The following is a 22,415-nucleotide window of genomic DNA, read 5'->3' as shown; positions in this document are numbered from 1 at the left end:
GGGAGAAAAAGGGAGTCCCGGTTTGGGCCGGGGCCAGGGATGCTCTGTCTTTTTGGGGCTTTGGGGGGGGGGGGTCAACAGTGGGAGGGCTTCAAGTGTGGACCTCCTGGTGGCCCCTGGTATTTTTGGCCACTGTGTGACACAGAATGCTGGACTGGATGGGCCATTGGCCTGATCCAACATTGGCTTCTCTTATGTTCTTATATGGAGCAGAGGTCCATCAGTGGCTATGAGCCATATCTAGTCCAACCCCTTGCTCGATGCAGGATCAGCCTAAAACATCTCTGACAGGTAAGAGAGAAAGGGCCAAAAATGCACCCTGTCTAAAATGTCTCCCCTTGCCTTTCGATGCTCTCAGAGGGCATAGAGACGGCCACCGATGGAGAACCAGGTCGGGAACCACAAAACAAAGAGGTGCCACATGGCAAGCGAATGGTGCTTTGGGGAGGGGGGCTTTGTTTTTAAGATTTTTTTTAAACTTAAAGAGGCCCTAAAATTGGGGGGGGGGGGATAAAAAATAATGCAGGACTCTGGTTCCAAGAAGTCCACGTTCTTTTAAAAAAAAAAAAAAAAAAAACCACCAAAAAATCCCCCACCAGCAGGCGCTTACAAACCAACCTGGTTCATTTTGCAGGGTGAGAGAGACCTTGGTGTTAACTCTGGCCCTGTGTAGGGGGGGGAGGCAGGCCTACCTGTCCAGGTGCGGTGGTGCGGGAGAATCATGGGGGCCCAGGCCGTTAAGGCCAAAGCTGGGAATCAAAGCTTAAATGGCCATCTGACAGCCATGCTGATTGTGTGAACTTTGGCCGATCGTGAGAGGGAGGGCAGGAAGGGTTGCCTCAGGGCTCAGTGCTTGTGGGCCGGGCCCTTTCTTACACGCTGATCACCGCTTTGGGGTCAGGAAGCAATTTTCCTCCAGGTCAGTTTGGATGGAGGGTTTTTTTGGTCATCTTCTGGGCATGGAAGTGGGGTCACTGCAGGTGTGGATTTGTGAATTTCCTGGCTTGTGCAGGGGGTTGGACGAGATGACCCTGGAGGTCCCTTCCAACTCTATGGTTCTGGGATGCAAGTCTGGAAAACCTTTGCAACACAGCACGTTTGGATGCTCTTAGGAAGCGCCTCCTCTGGTTGGATCTCACCGCACACACGCACACACACCCGGTCCTGCCAGCTGTATCCCCCATGCCTCAGTTCTGTTGCTCCTCCATTTGGAGCTGGACGGCCATGCGGTGAGACAGCTGGTCGGCCATCTCCCCACTTCTCTCAGCCATAAGCTGCAGCTTTCACTGTTGGGGGTGGGGTGGAGGATTCTGTGGAGTTCCGGACTTTTGGAAGGAGGAGTTTGGTGCGGGAAGACCCTCGTGATCTGCATGCCCAGCCAAGCTGATGGGTGGTGGGTTCGGGACAGGCCAAAGGAAATCCTTCTTTATCGAAACATGGGGTTGATTATTAAGTAAATTATTTATTTATTTATTTATTTTTCACATTTGTATCCTGCCCTCCCCAATGGGCTCAGGGCGGCTCACAAGGGCAAGGTAATCAGCCGTGCCATAAACAAACATCTAAAACATAATAAAAACAACTAACACTTAAAAACAACAACGGTGCTCAGTCACTGATATCATAATCCAAGATGGAATCAATCAACACAATTCCAGGTGGTGCTCCCACGAATGGCGACAGCTTATCAGATCTTTACACATTCCAGGATCTTCATCAGGGCCTCGTCTGTGCATCCTTTAAGATACCATGACGGTGGTGGTATGGTGGGGGGGCGGCTCCTACTCAAAGGCCTGGTGGAAGAGCTCCGTCTTGCAGGCCCTGCAGAACTGCATAAGGTCCCGCAGGGCCCGGATCTCCCCCAGGTGCTCGTTCCACCAGGTAGGAGCCGCCACTGAAAAAGCCCTCGCTCTGGTCGCAGCCAATTTGGTGTCCTTGGGGCCCGGGATGACCAGCAGGTTTTGGGCCCCCAAAAGTTATTGAATCAAAAGTTATTGAAATGCGGAATTCACTGCCGGAGGAGGTAGTGATGGCCACAGGCGCACACACGGGATTAGACAGGCTCACAGAGGGTAGATCTCTTAGTGGCCACTAGCCATGGTGAACCTCCTAATTCAGAGGCAGTCAGCCCCTGAACCCAAGAGCCAGGAGGTACCATCAGGGAAAGGCCTGGGCCCCTCTGCTCTGTTGTTGGTCCTCCAGAGGAACTGGTCAGTCACGTTACATCCTGCTGAGGTCCCTCTCCCCCACACAGATGCTCAGTGATTAACAGCTCACCGTTTACTGGTACACAACACACAATCCTTTACCTGCTGGCCAACTATATACAGTCCCTGGGGTACACCCACCAGTCCCATTGGAAGGTTTGAACTTCCCACCACAGATCCGATAGGTGCTACCAGGGCAGCTCAGGATCCTAGTCCCTATTGTTCTTAAGGAGCCAAGCTCAGGTTGCAACCACTGTCGCCTAGTGGCAGTCAGTGGACATAGAACACCAGCCTCAGAGCTCCACCCACAAAATCCCCAGAAATTTCCCCACCTGGAGTTGGCCACCCTGGGTTTTGGAGCTCAGTTGCAAATTAGCAAGCGGATCCTGTATGGAGAGCAGGAACAGCTCCGGTGTGAGCTAGCTCACAGTTTTCTAGCCTCTGGCTCACACATTTTTGTCTTAGCTCAGGAAGCTAATTTATGCAGTGGCCCAATCGCTAGCTCACAACTTTAATGCCAGCAGCTCACAAAGTAGAATTTCTGCTCACAAGACTCCACAGCTTAGAGGGAACATTGGTTCCTCGAAGGCCCCGTTCAGAATAACCACCCAGAGAGAAGGCACCTCCGGGGACGGATCAGCACGCAACTGGCAAGTCGTGGGAAACGTCCCCGGCTTTTAAGTGACTCTGGTTTGCCGGCGCCAGACGTTTCATATATGGAGCGCGGGCTCCGCCTTGTGGCCCGAAGAGGAAATGCAGCAGTCGGGGCCGTGCCGGGGCTTTCCGCTTGAAAACGAAAGTAACAAATTCGAGACGCTCATTCGGCAGCTCCTCTCCGGAAGACTCGGGGGTGCGGGTAAGTAAGACGGGATTTGGGGAAGAAGACGACCATGCAAGGGGGGGGGATCGGTGCATTGGAAGGGGCTGGACGGGCGCACAACAAGAGGAACGCAGGTTTTCTTTTTGAAACGGTGGGTCAATTTATCCGGGACAACCCGCAGTCCCTCCTCGCTCCCTCTCTTCTAAGAATTAGCTCGGCTCCGGATCTCCCGCGCCTTTGCCTTCCTTCTCTCCAAAGGGCAGGAACCCAAACCGTCCCTTCTGCCATTTTTAGAATAAGCCTATATCCGTTTCAGCAGAAAGGACGCTGTGGTCCTTCTCTGGGATCAGTCAGCGCATGAGCGGCTGTGTCTTTGCAATGCGCCCTCTGAGCCGTGGAGTCTTGTGAGCAGAAATCCTGCTTTGTGAGCTGCTGGCATTCAAGTTGCCAACGAGCGACTTGGCTGCTGCATAGATTAGTCTGCTCTGGAGCCCTCCCTTCCTGGGCGAAGACAAAAATGTGTGAGCCGGAGGATAAAAAACTGTGACCTGGCTCGACCTAACTCAGCTTAGAGGGAGCACAATGCTCCCTTTAAGCGGTGGGGTTTTGTGAGCAAAAATTCTACTTTGTGAGCCACTGGCATTAAAGTTGTGAGGGAGCTGGCTCACACGAACTCAGCTTAGAGGGAACACTGGTTGCAGAGGGAAGGCCAACCTAAGGTGGCCAGAGAGATCTGAGACTCCCCTTGTGGGTTCCTCTGGTGCCCATTTTACAGAGGAGGCACCGAAGGTGACTCGACCAAGGCCGTCACAGTGAATCGGTGGCAGAAGGTTGCCCGAAACCAGGTTTCCTCAGCCTAGGGCTAGCTCCCTCCTGGTTTATGCTGCACTTTCAGTTGGCTTCAGAGAGAGGGTAGGGAAATATGTGCCTCCAGGGCTTTTTTTGTAGAAAAAGCCCAGCAGGAACTCATTAGCATAATAGGCCGCACCCAACAGCAGGAACTCATTAGCATAATAGGCCACACCCACCCGCAGAAACTCATTAGCATATTAGGCCACACCCCTGACAGCACAGCTCATTCGCATATTAGGCTACGCCCCCATGTTACCAGAAGTGTGGTCATCCAGCCACACCCACCTTTTGCTTCTTATTCTGTTGACCTTGTTTGCTGTCAAAACCCAGGGCCTTTTTTTTTTATAGCAGGAACTCCTTTGCATGTTAGGCCACACACCTCGAATGTAGCCAATCCTAATAAGTTCCTGCTGTTGGGTGTGGCCTATTATGCTAATGAGTCCCTGCTGGGCGTGGCCAACTCAGGAGCCAACCGGAACGCCATTCCTGTGCGTTCCTGCCCCAAAATAGCCCTGTAGTGCCTCAAATCCTCCAGTAGGATGGCTGGTTTCAGCTGGAGTGGGCCAAGGAAGACCCCCCCCCTTGCAGTGAGAAATGATTCTGTGCATCTTTGTGGGATTGGGGGTTATGGGTGGAGTTTTGTATTCAGTTATGGGAAGGAAAATGTGCATTTGGGCTGATGGGTTTTTTTTTTCCACTGGGGGGGTCACTCCCCAGGCAAGCCAATAATGACCCCTTTTCTGTCAAAGGTGTCCCTTTTGGAGAGACTCGGCAAGGGTCAACTTAGGGCAGTGATGGCAAACCTTTTAGAGACCGAGTGCCCAAACTGCGACCCAAAACCCACTTATTTATCGCAAAGTGCCAACACAGCAATCTAACCTGAATACTGAGGTTTTACTTTAGAAAAAACAACTCATACATTAACTTAAGATGATCCAAACAAAGTAAGGAAAGCAATCCCAAATGCTTTCACTTTCTTAAAATTATTTGGCAGAGAATTCGACACTTTAATGATAGTCTGGGGCGATGGCATGCGTGCCCACAGAGAGGGCTCTGAGTGCCACCTCTGGCACCCGTGCCATAGGTTTGCCACCACTGACTAAGGGCAACTATGAACTGTTAGCCGTCCATCCGAAAAGGGGGGGGGGAAAGAATCCGTCGACTGGACTATTCTCCTAGAAGAAGAAAAAAAATGAAAGGTGTCGAAGCAATGCGTCCTTTTAAACATTTTATTTAAAAATGAATAATGGCACGATCAGGAACAAGCGTGAGCGAGCATGGCTGAATCAGAGCCGTCTCTTTGGCATCCTTTCGGGCTCTCCATTTCACTCCCACCAAAATGGTCTCTTTTTCTAAGCCGAGTGCCAAAGTCCAAACTGGCAAAACAACTTTGAGCCACAAGGTGGGTTCCCACAGAAGAGCACCTGGACCCGATATGTTACACAGATACCTCTTCTTCCTCAGAAGTGCAGGCAGAGTTCAGCTGGCCGAAATGAGTCTGTCAGGGGCCAATCTGGAAAATTTTCAGAGGCCTAGAAAAGCTAACTTTTCTTCCCTCTCCCCACAGGTTCTGCCACCATGGGCCTCTCCACTGCCTTCTGCTCGGCCGCCCTCCTGTTTTTGTGTGACGTCGCCCTCCTCTCCTTGCTAGACCTGTGGCGGCCCTCCCTGGCCCCCCTGGGGGTCCCGGCGACATGGCTGGAGGCGGGGCTGCGTCTGGTGGCTCTCTGGGGGGTCCAGGGGCTGCTGTCTCTGGTCCGGCCCCCCCACCTCCCTTCCGCAGCCCTGGTGACCGTGTGTCTGTTGCCCGCCCTTCACTACTCAGTGGGGCACTGGCTCGGAGACCCTCCTCTCCTGCTGTCTTCAGCCCCCTGGTCCTGGCTGCTGCTGGGCTATGGGGCAGTGGGTCTGGTCTGCATCACTTGGGGGGCTCTGGAGCAGGGGGGCCGGAGGGGAGAAACCAAGGAAGAAGACAAGGCCACGCTGCGGAAGTTGCTGAGGCTGTTCTCTGCAGACACCCCGTACCTTGGCGGCGCATTTATGTTCCTCACTATGGCAGTGATCGGTAAGTGGGCGCACGGCCTGTCCAATGGCAGGCTGTGCGCGGGTCCTGATGAATGGGGAGGTTGGTGGGTTTGCGGGCAAGATTCTTCTCAGTCAGGTTGTTTTGTTTTGAAAAAGGATAATGGAGGGGGAAAGGTGGATTTGGGCTTCTTCCACAAAGACCTGATTCGCTGCTGCGTGGCTCTTGTCGCTGCTGCAAATGCAAAGATAGCTGCAGTGGCCACGGAGCGTCCACACGGCAGTCTCCCCCGTATTTCCTTTGCCTTAGCCCCTCCCCAGCCACTGTTCTCCCCCATTATAACATATTTGTTGCCCCAGTCTTCCAGTTCTTTCTTTCTTTTTTTAATATATGTTTATTAAATTTCGAACTTCATCGTAATACATTAAGTACAGAGAAATAACATTAAATTTTCGATAAAATTGATTAAGCACACAGAGTAAAGAAACAAAACTACAGTCTTCCAGTTCTTGGCCTTCAGGGTTTTTTTTTAAAAAAAGGCATGTCTCTAGCCCTTTTCGTTGTGGAGTTATAAGGGGGAAAGTGTTTCTCCTTATAACTCAGCTACCAAAAGAGCTAGAGACTTAATTTTTTTAATTTTTAAATTAAAAATAAAAGCAGGAAACTGGTAGTCTGGGGCAACAGGATGTTGAAACATTATTGCACAGTAGAGATTTCCCAATTGCTACTTTTTTAAAAAAAACACCATCCAATGTATGTGTGCGTGGGGGAGGGGGTGGCGGCCCTGGAGACTGAGAAAAGGAAAACGGCACCAATGTGGACAGACATGCAGAAATGTACACTTTTGTGTCCATTGAGGATTTCCCCCAAAACAGCATTACTATACAGAAGCCAACATGGAACAGAACATCTGTGTGGAAACAGCCTAAGAACAAACACAGGGGCAGGGTTAAGAACATAAGAGAAGCCATGTTGGATCACGCCAGTGGCCCATCCTGTCCACCACTCTGTGTCACACAGTGCCCAAAAATGCCAGGTGCCATCAGGAGGTCCACCAGCAGGGCCAGAACTGCCGAAGCCCTTCCACTGTTGCCCCTCCCACCCCAAGCACCAAGAAGACAGAGCTTCACTGCCCCAGACATAAGAGCATAAGAGAAGCCATGTTGGCTCAGGCCAATGGCCCATCCAGTCCAACACTCTGTGCCACACAGTGGCCAAAACCCAGGTCCCATCAGGAGGTCCACCAGCAGGGCCAGAACTCCAGAGGTCCTCCCACTGTTGCCCCCCAAGATCCAAGAATACAGAGCATCACTGCCCCAGAAAGAGTGTTCCATCCATGCCTTGCGGCTAAGGGAACATAAGAGAACATAAGGAAAGCAAATGCTGGATCAGGCCAATGGCCAAACCAGTCCAACACTCTGTGTCACACAGTGGCCAAAGATACCAGTTTCTATCAGGAGGTCTATGAGTGGGGCCAGAATTCCAGAAGCCCTCCCACTCTTGCCCCCCAAGCAGCAAGAATGCAGGGCATCACTGCCCCAGACATAGGACGAGATGGAGGATGGGAGGGGGTTCCTTGCCTGGGCCGCGTGGAGCAGCCGACACAGGCAGGGACGGGGTGGGGAGATCTTCCCTGGGGCGTGCAGCTCCGCATGCCTCCAGAAAGATGGAGGACGGGGGGGGGCTCCGCACACCTCCAGGAAGATAGAGGACGAGGGGTTGCCTGGGCTGCACGGAGCAGCCGACGCAGGCAGGGACGGGGAGGGGAGATCTTCCCCGGGGCGTGCAGCTCCGCACGTCTCCGGGAAGATGGCGGACGGGGGGGAGAGATCTTTCCCAGAGCACGTGGCTCCGGGAAGATGGATGACGGGCCTGGGAGGGCTTGCCTGGGCCACGTGGTGTGGCCCGAGGCAGGCAGGGACGGTAGGACGTCCTTCTTCACCCAAAGAGTGATTAACACTTGGAATTCACTGCCACAGGAAGTGGTGGGTGCTACAAGCATGGATGGCTTCAAAAGGGAATTAGATAAGCATATGGAGCAGAGGTCCATCAGTGGCTATTAGCCACAAGGTATAGCTAGGGGCTCTGGGGCAAGTGATGCTCTGTCTTCTTGGTGCTTGGGGGGGTCAACAGTGGGAGGGCTTCTAATGTCCTGGCCCCACTGCTGGACCTCCTGATGGCACTGGTATTTCTGGCCACTGTGTGACACAGAGTGTTGGACTGGATGGGCCTTTGGCCTGATCCAACATTGGCGTCTCTTATGTTCTTATGTTCTTAAAAAGTAAATGTAAAGGTTCCCCTTGCTCGAAAGACAGTGAATCCGACTCTAGGGTTGCAGTGCTCATCATTTCCGAGCCGAAGAGCCAGCGTTGTCCGAAGACGTTTCTGTGGTCATGAGGCCTGCATGACTAAACACCAAGGCGCACGGAACGCTGTTACCTTCCCACCGAAGTGGTACCTATTTATCTACTTGCATTTTCTTGCTTTAGAACTGCTAGGTTGGCAGGAGCTGGAACCAGAGACGGGAGTTCACTCCGTCATGCAGCACCCGGGTCTCGAACTGCTGAGCTACTGTCCTTCCACAGCCTGCAGTTCAGCGTCTTAACCACTTGAGCCACCGCAGCTCCATCTACCCCTTGTGACTAATAACCATTGCTCCAGATGTTTATCCCATCCCCTCTTGACGCTGTCTGTGCTTGTAGCTGCCACCACTTCCCGAGGCAGTGAACTCCACGTGTTCAGGACTCTTTGGGCAAAGAAGTCCTTCCTTCGGTCTGTTCTCGATTCCCTTCCCTGTTATTAAAATGTTACCTCCGCCGTCTTCATCTCTCTCCAGCTGAAACGTACATCCCCTACTATACGGGCCGCGTGATTGATATCTTGGGCAAGAAATACAACTCGGATGCCTTCTCGGACACCATCTTCCTCGTCTGTCTGGTGTCCCTGGGCAGGTGAGATGCTCCCCCCCCCCCGATATTCCCAACAATACCTTTAGCGCATTAGAGCTAAAGATGGAATCGGATGCGTGGCAGAATTTGGACAAGGGGCAATTCATGGTCCAGAGAAGTCACGCCTTCCCTCCTGCAGCACCCCGATTTGGGGGGCCCTCCTTCCCTGTCACTAGGACCAGAAAGCCCCATCCTGCCCTTAGCAAGCAGGATTGCCCCGTTTATTTTATTTAATTTCTATTCGCTGACTTTCAAGGCGAATTACAGGCCACAGAATGTCTGGTCAGATGGCGTCAGGCAGCCAATGAATGAATGAAACTCCCCTTGGGTTATGGGAGGAGGAGGACCAGACAGGACAGTCCCAAAGCATTGTGGGAGAGGGACACAGAGCCACTGCTTCCCCCCCCCATCATGGCCACTCCAAGCTGTACATGGCCCCACAGGTGGACCTCCTGATGGCACCTGGTATTTTTGGCCACCGTGTGACAGAGTGTTGGACTGGGTGGTCCATTGGCCTGATCCAACATTGGCTTCTCTCTTATGTTCTTATGTACTGAGAGCCAGTTTGGTGTGAGAGCCAGTTTGGTGTAGTGGTTAAGTGCGTGGACTCTAATCTGGGAGAAGCGGGTTTGATTCCCCACTCCTCCACTTGCAGCTGCTGGATGACCTTGGGCAAGCCTTAGCTCTGAAAGAGCCATTTCTGTCAGAGCTCTCTCAGCCCCACCTCCCTCGCAGAGTGTCTGTTGTGGTGGGGAGGGGAAGGGAAAGGAGTTTGTAAGCCGCTCTGAGACGCCTTTGGGTAGTGAAGGGCGGGGTATAAATCCAATCTCTTCCTTTTCTTCTCCTCCTCCTCCTCCCTGGGGAGTGTATGTGTACATGTGGGGGGAACCTTTGGCCTTCAGAACCCACCCCCCAAGACCATGGGTGAGAGATATTTCACAGGTGCATGTTCATAGCCAGTTTGGTGTCTAAGTGCGCGGACTCTAATCTGGGAGAACCGGGTTTGATTCCCCACGCCTCCACTTGCACCTGGCTGGATGACCTTTGGCAAGCCGTAGTTCTGTCAAGAGCTGTCCTTGAAAAAGAGCCGTTTCTGTCAGAGCTCTCTCAGCCCCCACGTATCTCACAGGGCGTCTGTGGTGGGGAGGGGAAGGAGTTTGTAAGCCACTCTGAGACTCCGAGTGAAGGGCGGGGTATAAATCCAATCTCTTCTCTCTCTCTTGTGCCCGTTTCAGCTCTTTGTTTGCTGGCTGCCGTGGGGGACTCTTCATGTTCACCATGTCCCGGATGAACATCCGGGTCCGCGGCCTGCTCTTCTCTTCTCTGGTGCGGCAGGATCTGGCCTTCTTCCACGAGGTGAAAACAGGTGAGGGGGCCCCTCCAAACCTATCTCTGCAATCCAGCCGTTCTTCCCCATGTCTGCTGCTGTCATAATTCAGCCTTTCTGGGGTGTGTTTGTCTTTCACTTACCATTCCTCCGAACAACACAGTTTCTGGTTCGCTAATCCGTTTCCATTTTACAGATGGGAAGACTGAGGCCTCCCGCAGAGCTCACGACTGGCCGTCAGTTAGAATCCAGATCCGGGTTCCCCCGCACAACTGGGCTGCGATGAAAGCGGAAATTAAAAAAACAATCGCGCTGTTCGCCCTTCCCCCATGATGAAGTGGCAAAAAGACTATAATGGCTGTTTCACAGTTTTCTTAATATGTTATTTATTCACTGACTATGTTTTCTATTCCTCCTGTCCTCCGAGGAGCAGACGGCTACATGGTTCTTTTCTTCTCCATTTTAGCCTCTCAACAACCCTAGAATCCACAGAGTTGGAAGGGACCTCCAGGGTCATCTAGTCCAACCCCCTGCATAATGCAGGAAATTCACAATTATCTCCCCCTCTCACACCCTCCAGTGACCGCTGTTCCACGTCCAGAAGATGTCAAAAAAACCTCCAGGATCCCTGGCCAAACCAGGCTGTAGAAAAATTGCTGTGAGGTAGATTTGACTGAGAAAGATGGACAGGTCCAGTATCACCTAGTGAGCTTTATGGTAGTGTGGCGATTCGAACCTGGGTCTCCCAGATGCTAATCTGACTCTCTCAACTGCTGTACTGCGCTGACTTTCTCCAAGTTGGGCCAGAGGCATTTAAGTGTGGCAATATGGTCTAATAGCTAGAGTGCTGGACTGGGGCTGAGGAGTTTCGGGGTGAGGGACAGTGTGGTGTAGGATCTGGGAGACTCCGATTCGAATCCTGCTCTGCTTTGGAAGCCGCTGGGTGACCTTGGGCCAGTCACACACTCACAGCCTAACCTACCTCACAGGGTGGTGGTTGTGAGGCTCAGATAAGAAGATGAAGAAGAGATTGGATTTATACCCCGCCCTTCACTACCTGAAGGAGTCCCAGAGCATCTTATAAACTCCTTTCCCTTCCCCTCCTCACAGCAGACACCCTGTGAGGTAGGTCGGGTTGAGAGAGCTCTTTCGAGAACTGCCCGTGAGAAAACAGCTCTGAGAGAACTTGTGACTGACCCAAGGTCACACCAGCAGCTGCAGGTGGAGGAGTGGGGAATCAAACCCGGTTCTCCCAGATTAGAGTCTGCGCTTCTAACTACTACACCAAACTGGCTTTCAGTAGAGAAGAAGAGGGGCTGTGGCTCACTGGCAGACCATGTGCTTGGCATTCAGAAGGTCCCGGGTTCAATTGCTGCCATCTCCAGCTAAAAGGACCAGGCAGGAGGTGATGTGAAAGACCTCAGCCTGAGACCCTGGAGAGACGATACGGACTGTGATGGGACCGAGGGTCTGATTCTTGTGTTATCTTCTTGTGTTCATGAGGTGAATGACATGAGTTGTTTTTGGTCCCTGTTGAGGAAGAAGATGGGATACGAATGAAGTCAACACACTCTCCTCTTTCATGAAAGGTGTAGGCCAGAATCCTTGTCAGTCAAACCTCCCCTTTATGGTTGTTGCAAAGCTAAAATAGAGGAGAACCATCTGCATTGCGTTGCGCTTCCCAGAGAAAGACCAGGCTGGGATAAAAATTTAAGTAGATAGATGGATCTTGAAGTTTGGGAGTCACCCACGGATTCAGCCAGACTACTGCTGAGAGAGAAATATAAGGACAACTCTGAAGGAATGTACATATTAAGTCTCCCGGTTCTCGCTCGTACCCAGAATTGACCTTTATTTGTCTTGTAGGCGTCCCTGGACGCAAGCCTCGTTCCCACATCTGTTTGTTAACAGTTTGCCAGAGAGCCAGTTTGGTGTAGTGGTTAAGAGTAGTGAACTCTAATCTGGGAGAACTGGGTTTGATTCCCCACTCCTCTACTCGCACCTGCTGGGTGACCTTGGGTTAGTCACAAGTTCTCTCAGAGCTGTTCTCTCACAGCTGTTCTCTCAAGAGAAGTCCTCGAAAGAGCTCTCTCGGCCCCATCTACCTCACAGGGGGTCTGCTGTGGGGAGGGGAGGGGAGGGGAAAGGAGACTGTAAGCCACTCTGAGACTCCGAGTGAAGGGCGGGGTATAAATCCAATCTCCTCCTCCTCCTCCTCCTCCTCCTCCTCCTTGTATTTGTATGCTAATTTACTGCCATTCACAGATTCTTTCTTACATCCAGTCTCAGCTATAATCATCCAGTACTAATGCATCTTGACTACCCCATCCCCCTATAAGTAATGGTTGAGGAGGTTCTGTTCCACTGTATCTGAGGAAGTGTCTATACAGAATTAAACTTTGTTGGTCTTAAAGGTGCCACTGGACTCAAACTGCTTCAGACCAACATGGCTACCCCGCCTGAATCTAACTCCTGCCTGTTTCCCTTCCTGCCGTATTTTGACTCCGTCCAAGAAGGTCTTCTGGTTCCTACCAGAGTCTTCTTCTTTGCCCCGCTAGGGAACCTGACCTCTGTTCTGATGGTCCAAGAAGGTCTTCCTGATCTTACCAGAGCCTTCCTCTTTGTCCTGCAGGGGACCTGACCTCCCGCCTCTCCAAAGACACGGCCATGATGAGCCGGTCAGTGCCAGCCAACACCAACATCTTCCTGCGCTCCCTGATCCAGGCCGCCTGGCTCTACGGCTTCATGTTCAGCCTCTCGCCGCGCCTGACTCTGCTGACCCTCGTCGAGACGCCGCTCATGATGGCCCTCCAGAAGGTCTACGACACCCGTCACCAGGTGTGCAGCCAGGGAGCAGTCAGGCAGGGCCAGGACCAGTTTGGAAATTTGGGCAGTGTGGGATTCGGGAGAGCCCGGGTTCAAGTCCCCAGCTCAACCATGGAAGCTCACTGGGTGATCCTGGGCCCACCACAGTCTCTCAGCCTGGCCTACTTTACAGGGTTGTTGTGATAAAAGGGAAGAGGGGAGGATGCTGTTCTAGGCTGCTGTGAGTCCTAACAGGGGAGAAGAGCAGGTGATAAAGAAACATAAAACGAATGCAAGCGAACGTAGTGGGGATCCATGCCTGCCTGGAAGGGTATAGGCAGTTCTGGAGGTTATACACAGCCCCAAAAGATGTATCCAGGGGTCATTTCCTGCAGGAGCATGCAGGAGCGGAGCTCTGGCAGTAAAAAGCTCAGGGGGCGGGCACATGCAACAAGCCCCACCCCCTGCTCCCAGCAGCCCTCAGTCAGAGCAAGAAGCAGCCAGGTAAGTTGCAGAGATCCCCCCCGGCCCTGAAGTCCAAAACAGACCAGTGGCACCTTTAAGACCATGTTTTATTCAGGTACAAGCTCTCCCTCCACTGTGAGGACAGATCTGCGCGTCCCCCCCCCCCATAGCTAGCAATCCAAAACAGTCCAGTGGAGCCTGAGCGGGGGGGGTTGCCTTCTGACACACTTCCGGTGATGTCAAGGGGTGTGGCATATGCAAATGAGTTATGCTAATGAGCTCATGCACCTCTTTCTCTACGAAATGACCCCTGGATGTATCCATATTGAACACACATGTAGGTGCCTTCTACTGAACCACCCGAAAATAGGGACCCCGAGTGTAAATAGTATGCAAAAATATAAACCGCAAGGGCAGACCATCAAAAGATTCACAACTTTCACAAGTTACCAGTAGACATCAGTCTATTGCAACACGATAACCATAAATTGATAAGTACAATAGAATCGGTGGTCACAACTAAAAAAAACATTATTTGCAATTCAAAATACAATTTGATGATAAGTGGAAAAAATCCAATGGGAGACTCCTCTATAGCCTTTGAATAGTGTCCAAATAGACCTCAAAGGATGTCCCAAAGCACAAACGTCTAGCAGCTGAAAACGTCCTTCCCAGGTATGCCAGACGTTTCAAAGCATTCTTCCTCAGTTGCACGGCTGAAAATTGGAACCCGATTTCCACAGTAATCTAGGCACAACTCATATCTCAAATGGAATCTGTAGTTCTCCCGTCCATGAAGGGCAGTATTGTCCAGTCAGACTCAATGTTCCCTCTAAGCTGTGGAGTCTTGTGAGCAAGAATTCTTTTTTGTGAGCTACTGGCATTAAAGTTGTGAGTGAGCAATTTGACTACTGCATAAATTAGTTTGCTCTGGAGCCATCCTTCCTGAGCTAGGACAAAAATGTGTGAGCTGGAGGCTAAAAAACTGTGAGCTAGCTCACACTCACTCAGCTTAGAGGGAACACTGCTCTGACTGGTAATGGCCAGCCAGAGGTCTTTCACAGCACCTCCTGCCTGGTCCTTTTAGTTGCAGAGTCCAGGAATTTTGCATCGTTTAATGTGTCACGGTTAACACAATGCTCTGCTTCGGTTCTGTTTTTTAGACTTCTTCTTGTTTCTACACCCCTAACCCTATTTCATTGCTTACTGAGGCTGCAATCGCATACTCCTTTAGATCCGACATAGGTGTGAATGCCTGACGGATCTAAAGAGCCAGTTTGGTGTCGTGGTTAAGTGCGCGGACTCTGATCTGGGAGAACCGGGTTCGATTCCCCACTCCTCCACTTGCACCTGGCTGGATGACCTGGGGCAAGCCCTAGTGCTGTCAGAGCTGTTCTTGAAAAGAGCAGTTTTTGTCAAGAGCTCTCTCAGCCCCGCCCACCTCACAGGGTGTCTGTTGTGGGGAGGGGAAGGGAAAGGAGTTTGTAAGCCGCTCTGAGACTCCGAGTGAAGGGCGGGGTATAAACCTGATCTCTTCTTCTTCTTCAAATCGTGCTCCCTTCTCATTTGGTGGCCAAAGTATTTGAGCTTCAGTTTCATTATCTGGCCTTCCAGGGAATAGTCAGGGTTAATTTCTTTTAGGATTGACTGATTTGATCTTCTTGCAGTCCAAGGGACTCTCAAGAGTCTGCTCCAGCACCATAGTTCAAAAGAATCTATTCTTCTGCGCTTGGCCTTCCTTATAGTCCAACTCTAGCAGCCATACATGACTACTGGGAATACCATTGCTTTGATGATGTGGACTTTTGTTGGCAGGGTGATGTCTCTACTTTTTATCATGCTGTTTACCCGGAATTAGACTTCGTTGGTTTTAAAGGTGCCACTGGACTCAAACTTTGTTCTATTGCTTCGGACCAACACAGCAACCCACCCGAATTTGTACGATCCACCTTGAGTCCCAGGGAGAACAGGGGGACTACAAATACTGTAAATTAAATTAAATCCCGAGAGCTTTTGCACACTGAGCAGAGGCTCTTCCACTGATCCACGGCCTCCGCACAAAATCCTGCAACACACAGACGGACACATACACGCCAGTGTTCTTTCCAGGGCTTTTTTTGGTAGTAAAAGCCCAGCAGGAGCTCATTAGCATAATAGGCCACACCCAACAGCAGGGACCCATTAGCATTTTAGGCCACACCCCTGACAGCACAGCACAGTAGCTTATTAGGCCACGCCCCCATGCATTCCCTTGGCTGCGGGGAGCCCGGGCAAGCCGGCCCTTAGAGGGGAGGCAGTTTAAACTGCCTTCCCTTGGCTTGCCCTTGGACAGGCTGGGGAAGGCACAATCCTTCTAGGGTCCCCCCTGGCCTGCCCGCCTCAGAGTTGCCAGGGGCGTCACTCTCCAGGCCTTCCCTCTGTAGCCAGGCACTCAGAGGTTTTGGCTGTAGTGGGCGTGGCCAACTCTGAAGCCAGCCGGAACTCCGTTCCTGTGCGTTCCTGCCCAAAAATAGCCCTGGTTCCTTCTAAGCTGAGTTAGTGTGAGCTAGCTCAGTTTTTTAGCCTCCGGCTCAGACATTTTTGCCTAAGCTCGGGAGAGGTGGCTCCAGACCAAACTGATTTAATGCAGCAGCCAAATCGCTCGCTCACAACTTTAACGCCAGTAGCTCACAAAGTAGAATTTTTGCTCACAAGACTCCACAGCTTAGAGGGAACTTTGAATCAGACTGTGGCTCCAACAAGGCCAGTATTGGACACTTGGAGCAGCAGCGGCTCTCCAGGGGTCTCAGGTGGAGGTCTTTCACATCACCTGTTACCTGAAACTTTAAGCTGGAGATGGCGGGGATCGAACCGGGGACTTTCTGCATGTGAAGCAGATGTTCTACCCCTGAGCCACGCCCGAGCATGTCCCTTGTCATCGTGTCTCTGCGGTTGCCTCCTCTCTCCAGGCTTTCCTGCAGAAGATCCAGGACTCCCTGGCACGCTCCGGGGAGGTGGTGCGTGAAACACTGTCTTCCATTAAGACGGTGCGCAGCTTTGCCACAGAGGAGGAGGAGCACAGGCGCTACGACGTGGCCCTGGCCGAGACCCGGCAGCTCAAGAACCAGCGAGATCTGGAGCGGGCGCTGTATCTGCTCGTCCGGCGGGTGAGACCACTGTGTCCCAGGGATAAAGGGGGGCAAAAAAAACCCCAAATGCGGGTGGAATTCCTTTCTATGAGGACCATACCATTTTGAGGTGTGAGATTTTGTTCCCTGCCGCATTCCTCTCGAGTGGCGCGGAATAAAGATCAGGTTTAAAGAATCCTCGTGTTTTGAAGGTAAAGGTAAAGGTTCCCTTGCTCGAAAGCCAGTCGAGTCCGACTCTGGGGTTGCGGTGCTCATCTCCGTTTCCAAGCCGAAGAGCCAGCGCTGTCCGAAGACGTTTCCGTGGTCATGTGACTGGCATGACTAAACACCAAGGCGCACGGAACGCTGTTACCTTCCCACCAAAGTGGTACCTATTTGTCTACTTGCAATTTCTTCCTTTCGAACTGCTCGGTTGTCAGGAGCTGGAACTAGAGACGGGAGCTCACTCTGTCATGCGGCACACTCGGGTCTCGAACTGCTGAACTACCGACCTTCCACAGCCTGCAGTTCAGCATCTTAACCACTTGAGCCACCGCAGCGTTTTTTGTTTTGAAGTGTTTTGAAGAGGAAAGCAAAAGAGGTCTTTGTTGGTGTGTGTCTCTTTGCCTCGATGGGTACAAGCTGAGCAGGTGTGATGGGCAGAGAGGGAACCCGTGGGGCAGGTGACGCTGATCCCACGTTTCTGCCCTCTAAAAGGTTGTCTTGCTGTTGTTACGGAACAGCCATTTGCTGTATATTATACTGTATGTTATACCGAACAGCCATTTGCTGTATATACACCAAACTGGCTGTGAGAGCCAGTTCAGTGCAGTGGTTAAGTGCGCGGACTCTAATCTGGGAGAACCGGGTTTGATTCCCCACTCCTCCACTCGCAGATGCTGGATGACCTTGGGCAAGCCATAGTTCTGTCAGAGCTGTTGTTCAAAGGGCAGTTTCTGTCAGAGCTCTCTCAGCCCCACCTGCCTCACAGGGTGTCTGTTGTGGGAAGGGGGAGGGAAAGGAGTTTGTAAGCCGCTCTGAGACTCCGAGTGAAGGGCGGGGTATAAATCCAATCTCCTCCTCCTCCTCTTCTTCTTCTGTTTATTTAGAACAGTGATATTCACTCAGTGGCTTGGGAGCCGCACATTGCTCATCTGAGCACCCTCCACCAGTGTGGCATGTGCAACAACAGGGCGTAGAGGCCGAGGCCTTCCCCCGATAACAACATCAGAAGAGCCCTGCTGGATCAGACCAGTGAGGATCCATCTAGTCCAGCCTCCTGTCTCACACGGTGGCCAACCAGTTCCTCTGGAGGGCCAAGAACAGGGCACAGAGGCCGAGGCCTTCCTCTTATGTCGCCTTCTTGCTCTGGGATTCAGAGGCGTTGTGCCTCTGAATGTGGAGGTTCCCCTCAGCCCCCATAGCTAGTAGCTGTTGATAGACTTATCCTCCGTGACTCCATCTAGTCCTGATTTAAAGCCGTCTCTTCCTGTGGCCGTCACGACACCTCCGGCAGCAAATTCCACATTTTAATCACTCTCTGTGTAAAGCGGTATTTCCTTTTGTCCGTCCTGACCCTACTGCCCATCAGCTTTGTTGGAAGCCCTTGAGTTGGGAGAACCAGTTCTCTTTGGCACCACTCTCTCCACCCCATGCATTGTTTTACAAACCTCTACCATGTCCCCCCCTCAGTCATCAGATAGACCTGATGATGTGCAGTTCCTGATAATGGTGCATGGGAAAGAGCAGGTAGAGAAAGAGGTACTTTTCTCCCTTTCTCACAATACAAGAACTCGTGGGCACTCCATGAAATTGCTGAGCGGTCGGGTTAGAACGGATAAAAGGAAGTCCTCCTTCACCCAGAGAGTGATTAACACATGGAATTCACTGCCACAGGAAGTGGCGGTGGCTACAAGCATGGACGGCTTCAAAAGGGAATTAGATGACCATATGGAGCAGAGGTCCATCAGTGGCTATTAGCCACAAGGTATAGATAGGGGCTCTGGGGCAAGGGATGCTCTGTCATCTTGGTGCTTGGGGGGGGGGGTCAACAGTGGGAGGGCTTCTAATGTCCTGGCCCCACTGGTGGACCTCCTGATGGCCCCTGGTATTTCTGGCCACTGTGTGACACAGAGTGTTGGACTGGATGGGCCTTTGGCCTGATCCAACATTGGTGTCTCTTATGTTCTTATGCAGTCATGTGCCTCATGTTTGGAAGCTGAGCCTTTGAAGGGCTCAGGGTGCATTGCGGGATGCCTGCATTCACTGCCCCCCCCACAAGACAAATAGCAATTTGTGGGGCGGATTTGACTTAGGAAAGCAACGTAGGGGGAAGGGTTAATTCCTCCCACATCCACGCTGTGGTCCCGATCCACCTATTTCATCTGCAACCGTTTTACCTTTCAAAAAGAGAAAACCCACTAGGTGAAGGCCAGCTGTCTCGTCTGGCCCTGGCGCACGGGGAACAGGAGGAAATGGCTAAAAGCAGGCGATGCCTCATGAGGGGAATGAGGGAGGGTGCAGGGGAGACGAAACCAGAGAGAGGCCGTGTGGGGCAGCGGCTAGAGCGGCCTCGGGCCCTTCACAGGCTCTTCGCCTAGCTCGACCTACCTCACAGGGTTGTGGTGGCGGTGAGAAAATGGAGGGAGGGGCGACGGTCTTTTAAGCCACTTTGAGTCCCACCTGGAGAGGGAGGGGGAAGTAGAATGTCAGTGAAGAAATACAGAACGCCCAAGGAAAGAGGCGGCGGTCAGTCTGTCTGACGAGGCCCCATTTCGTCCTCTCTTTTCTTCGCAGTTTCTCCGCCTGGCCCTTCATCTCCTCATCCTGTACAGCGGATACCAGCAGATCCAGGCAGGCCTGCTCACCAAGGGGAACCTGATCTCCTTCATCCTCTACCAAGGGGACGTGGGGATGCATGTCCAGGTAGGCGACCCTCCCCTCTCTGGTGATGTAGGCTCGCCAACCTCCAGGTGAGACCTGGAGATCCCCCTGTGTTACAGTTGATCTCCAGACGACCAAGATGAGCTCCCCCGGAGAAAACAGCTGCTTTGGAGGGGTGGACTCTGTGATACTTCACCCATCCACCCCCCAAAAAAATCTCCAGCTATTTCCCAACCCAGAGACGGGAACCCTACTGATGCCAGTTTGGTGTAGTGGTTAAGAGCGCAGATGCTAATCACGAAGAACCGGGTTTGAGTCCCCACTCCTCCACTTGCAGCTGCTGGACGACCTTGGGCAAGCCGTAGTTCTGTCAGAGCTGTTCCCTCAAGAGTAGTCCTCGAAAGAGCTCTCTCAGGCCCGCCTCCCTCACAGGGTGTCTGTTGTGGGGAGGGGAAGGGAAAGGCATTTGTAAGCTGCTCTGAGACTCCTTCAGGAAGTGAAGGACAGGGATATAAATCCAACCTCTTCCTCTCTTCTCTTCAGTCACTGCGTTGCGCAGGGAGGTGGGCTAGATGACCCTTGAGGTCCCTTCCAGCTCCATGTTTCTATGAACATCTACTAGGTGTGATTACTTAAATACAGGGGACATTTCATAGAAAAGGAGGTGCAGGAGCTCATTATCATAACTTATTTGCATATGCCACACCCCCTGACATCACCGGAAGAGTGTCAGAAGGCAACACCCACCGCTCAGGCCCCACTGGACTGTTTTGGATTGCTAGCTATTGGGGGGGGGACATGCAGATCTGTCCTCGCAGAGGAGGGAGAGCTTGTACCTGAATAAAACTTGGTCTTAAAGGTGCCAATGGACTGTTTTGGACCAGTGGGCGGGGGGGGGAGTGCTCTGCCACTTACCTGGCTGCTTCTTGCTCTGACTGAGGGCTGCTGGGAGCAGGAGGTGGGGCTTGTTGCAGGTGCTTGCCCCCTGGGCTCTTTACTGCCGGAGCGCCGCTCCTGTGTGCTCCCGTAGGAAATGACCCCTGCTTAAATCCCATCTGACTGATGCAGTCAGTTGTCAGCTGAAGACTTTGCTCAGAGTCAGCGAAAGAGGGGAACGGGTTAATCGAGGCGGAGCACGTTTTTGCTAGGTTGGGATGCTTGCTTTTCATCAGGGTAATGATGGAGCCCCAAAGAGGAAGGAGACCTTGGACTGGTGGGGTATATTTGCAGGGGGAGGGTGCTTAACTGAATATTGGTGTGTGTGGGGGGGGAAGGGCAAGGAAGGAGATTGGTGCTTTTTGCTTCTTTTGGAGATTCTACTTCCAGGCCCGTGGTCAGGATTTTGTGGCAGGTGGGGCTGGAAGTTCTCCGCGCAGAAAGAAAAACCATTGAGTCAATAGAAAGCGGTGACCAGGGTAGAGCTCTGAATTGCAAGCTGTCAATCACTTTTGATGACAGTCCTCAGCTGCCGCAAGTTAATCCCTTCTGCCAGCCTAAGCAACCCTTCTGACAGCAAGCCGGCAGGTGGGGGTGATGACTTCTAGAGTCAAGAGAGCTAACAGGCAGGAGAACTCTCTTAAAGGAGACCAGCTTCTTGACACAAAGTTAGAAGGTATCCTAGAGGTCACCCACTCCAACCCCCTTGCTGAGTGCGGGAGTTAGTCAACGACAGCACCCCACTCTGCTTAAAGGAGTTCACGCCTTCAAAAAAAATTGTTTAAGAATGATTGAAAAAAGTATCTGCAGGAGGAATTGTTTTGGGGCTGTGCTTTTAAGAAAGGGGGCAGAGCCCCCCAAAAGCCACGCTGTAGCTATGGGCCTGTCTACCACATCTGGGCATTAGCATCTTTTGGCAGTTTACTTGCTAGAAAAGATCATGGTGGTGTTCTGGGATAGGCGGTTGTGACGTTCCATCTTCTGTGGCTGACTTTGTTCAGAACTTGGAAATCATCCTTTGGGGCTTGACGTGGCACTTCTGACGTGTTTCTGATAAACACCGCCCATCCCCGGTTTCTCTCTCACATGCACACTCTCTCCAGCACCAGTGCGTTCAGCCCTCTCACAACATTCCTCTTCTCTTTCCCGACCCTTCCCTTCTTTCTGTCCCCTCCCCCAAAAGACCCTGGTGTACATGTACGGAGATCTTCTGAGCAATGTGGGGGCTGCAGAGAAGGTGTTTGAGTACCTCCATCGAGAGCCGGCGGTCCGCACAGACGGGACGCTGGCCCCAGCAGTCCCCCGAGGCCGCGTCTCCTTCCGAAATGTCTCCTTCTGCTATCCGTCTCGCCCGGATATCCAGGTCTTAGAGGTATTTGATATTCTAGGAAGAATTGGAGGTGGTTGTTTTGATACAGAGAATCTACAACAGGGGTCCCCCCCCCCCAGCCGTGCTCCCTCTAAGCTGTGGAGTTTTGTGAGCAAAGATTCTCTTTTGTGAGTGTTAAGTCGCTCGCTTAACAAAACAGTCGGAGAGTGATTCAGCAAGAACACAACTTTATTCTTCAACTCAAACACAACTCCAACATGGATCAACATCAGATAGCCAGAACAGCCTTTACATTGCAGCTGTCCTGCTTGTAAACATTCCCGGCTAATGTAGCCACACCCACTGTACAAATACCAACCAATAAGGTTGTTCGCATAAGGACCAATCACGGATGTTCCCGCTCAGGGAGCTTGCTAGAAGGTGATTGGTTAGGTGCTTCCTGGGCTAATAACACAATTGGATGGATTTGGATCCTAGCCCAGGACGAAGCTTTACATTACACTTCAATTAGATGTTTCACAGCATATCACGCATTCAAGGCAGCTTTGAGTACACTACAGTGAGCTACCGGCATTAAAGTTGTGAGCGAGTGATTTGGCTGCTGCATAAAATGGTTTGCTGTGGAGCCCTCCTTCCTGAGCAAAGACAAAAATCTGTGAGCCAGAGGCTAGAAAACTGTGAGCTAGCTCACACTAACTCAGCTTAGAGGGAA

General features: G+C 52.0%; 1 protein-coding gene across 1 annotated transcript in view; it reads left to right on the top strand.

The window, feature by feature from the left end:
• The window catches only part of LOC107115183, a 69,038-nt gene that overhangs the window by 35,114 nt on the left and 11,509 nt on the right, over positions 1–22,415 (top strand). Inside the window, exons 18-25 of the mRNA XM_015416820.1 lie at positions 2,913–3,063; positions 5,447–5,944; positions 8,739–8,853; positions 10,086–10,216; positions 12,810–13,015; positions 16,396–16,593; positions 19,351–19,479; positions 21,557–21,745. Of these exons, the coding sequence (XP_015272306.1) occupies positions 2,913–3,063; positions 5,447–5,944; positions 8,739–8,853; positions 10,086–10,216; positions 12,810–13,015; positions 16,396–16,593; positions 19,351–19,479; positions 21,557–21,745 (1,617 nt within the window). The remainder of the gene's footprint in view (positions 1–2,912; positions 3,064–5,446; positions 5,945–8,738; positions 8,854–10,085; positions 10,217–12,809; positions 13,016–16,395; positions 16,594–19,350; positions 19,480–21,556; positions 21,746–22,415) is intronic.

This window comes from Gekko japonicus, unplaced genomic scaffold (assembly GCF_001447785.1).
Source record: "Gekko japonicus isolate JY-2015 unplaced genomic scaffold, Gekko_japonicus_V1.1 scaffold2942, whole genome shotgun sequence".
Lineage (NCBI taxonomy): Eukaryota > Metazoa > Chordata > Lepidosauria > Squamata > Gekkonidae > Gekko > Gekko japonicus.
This window is presented reverse-complemented; position numbering and strand designations above follow the sequence as displayed.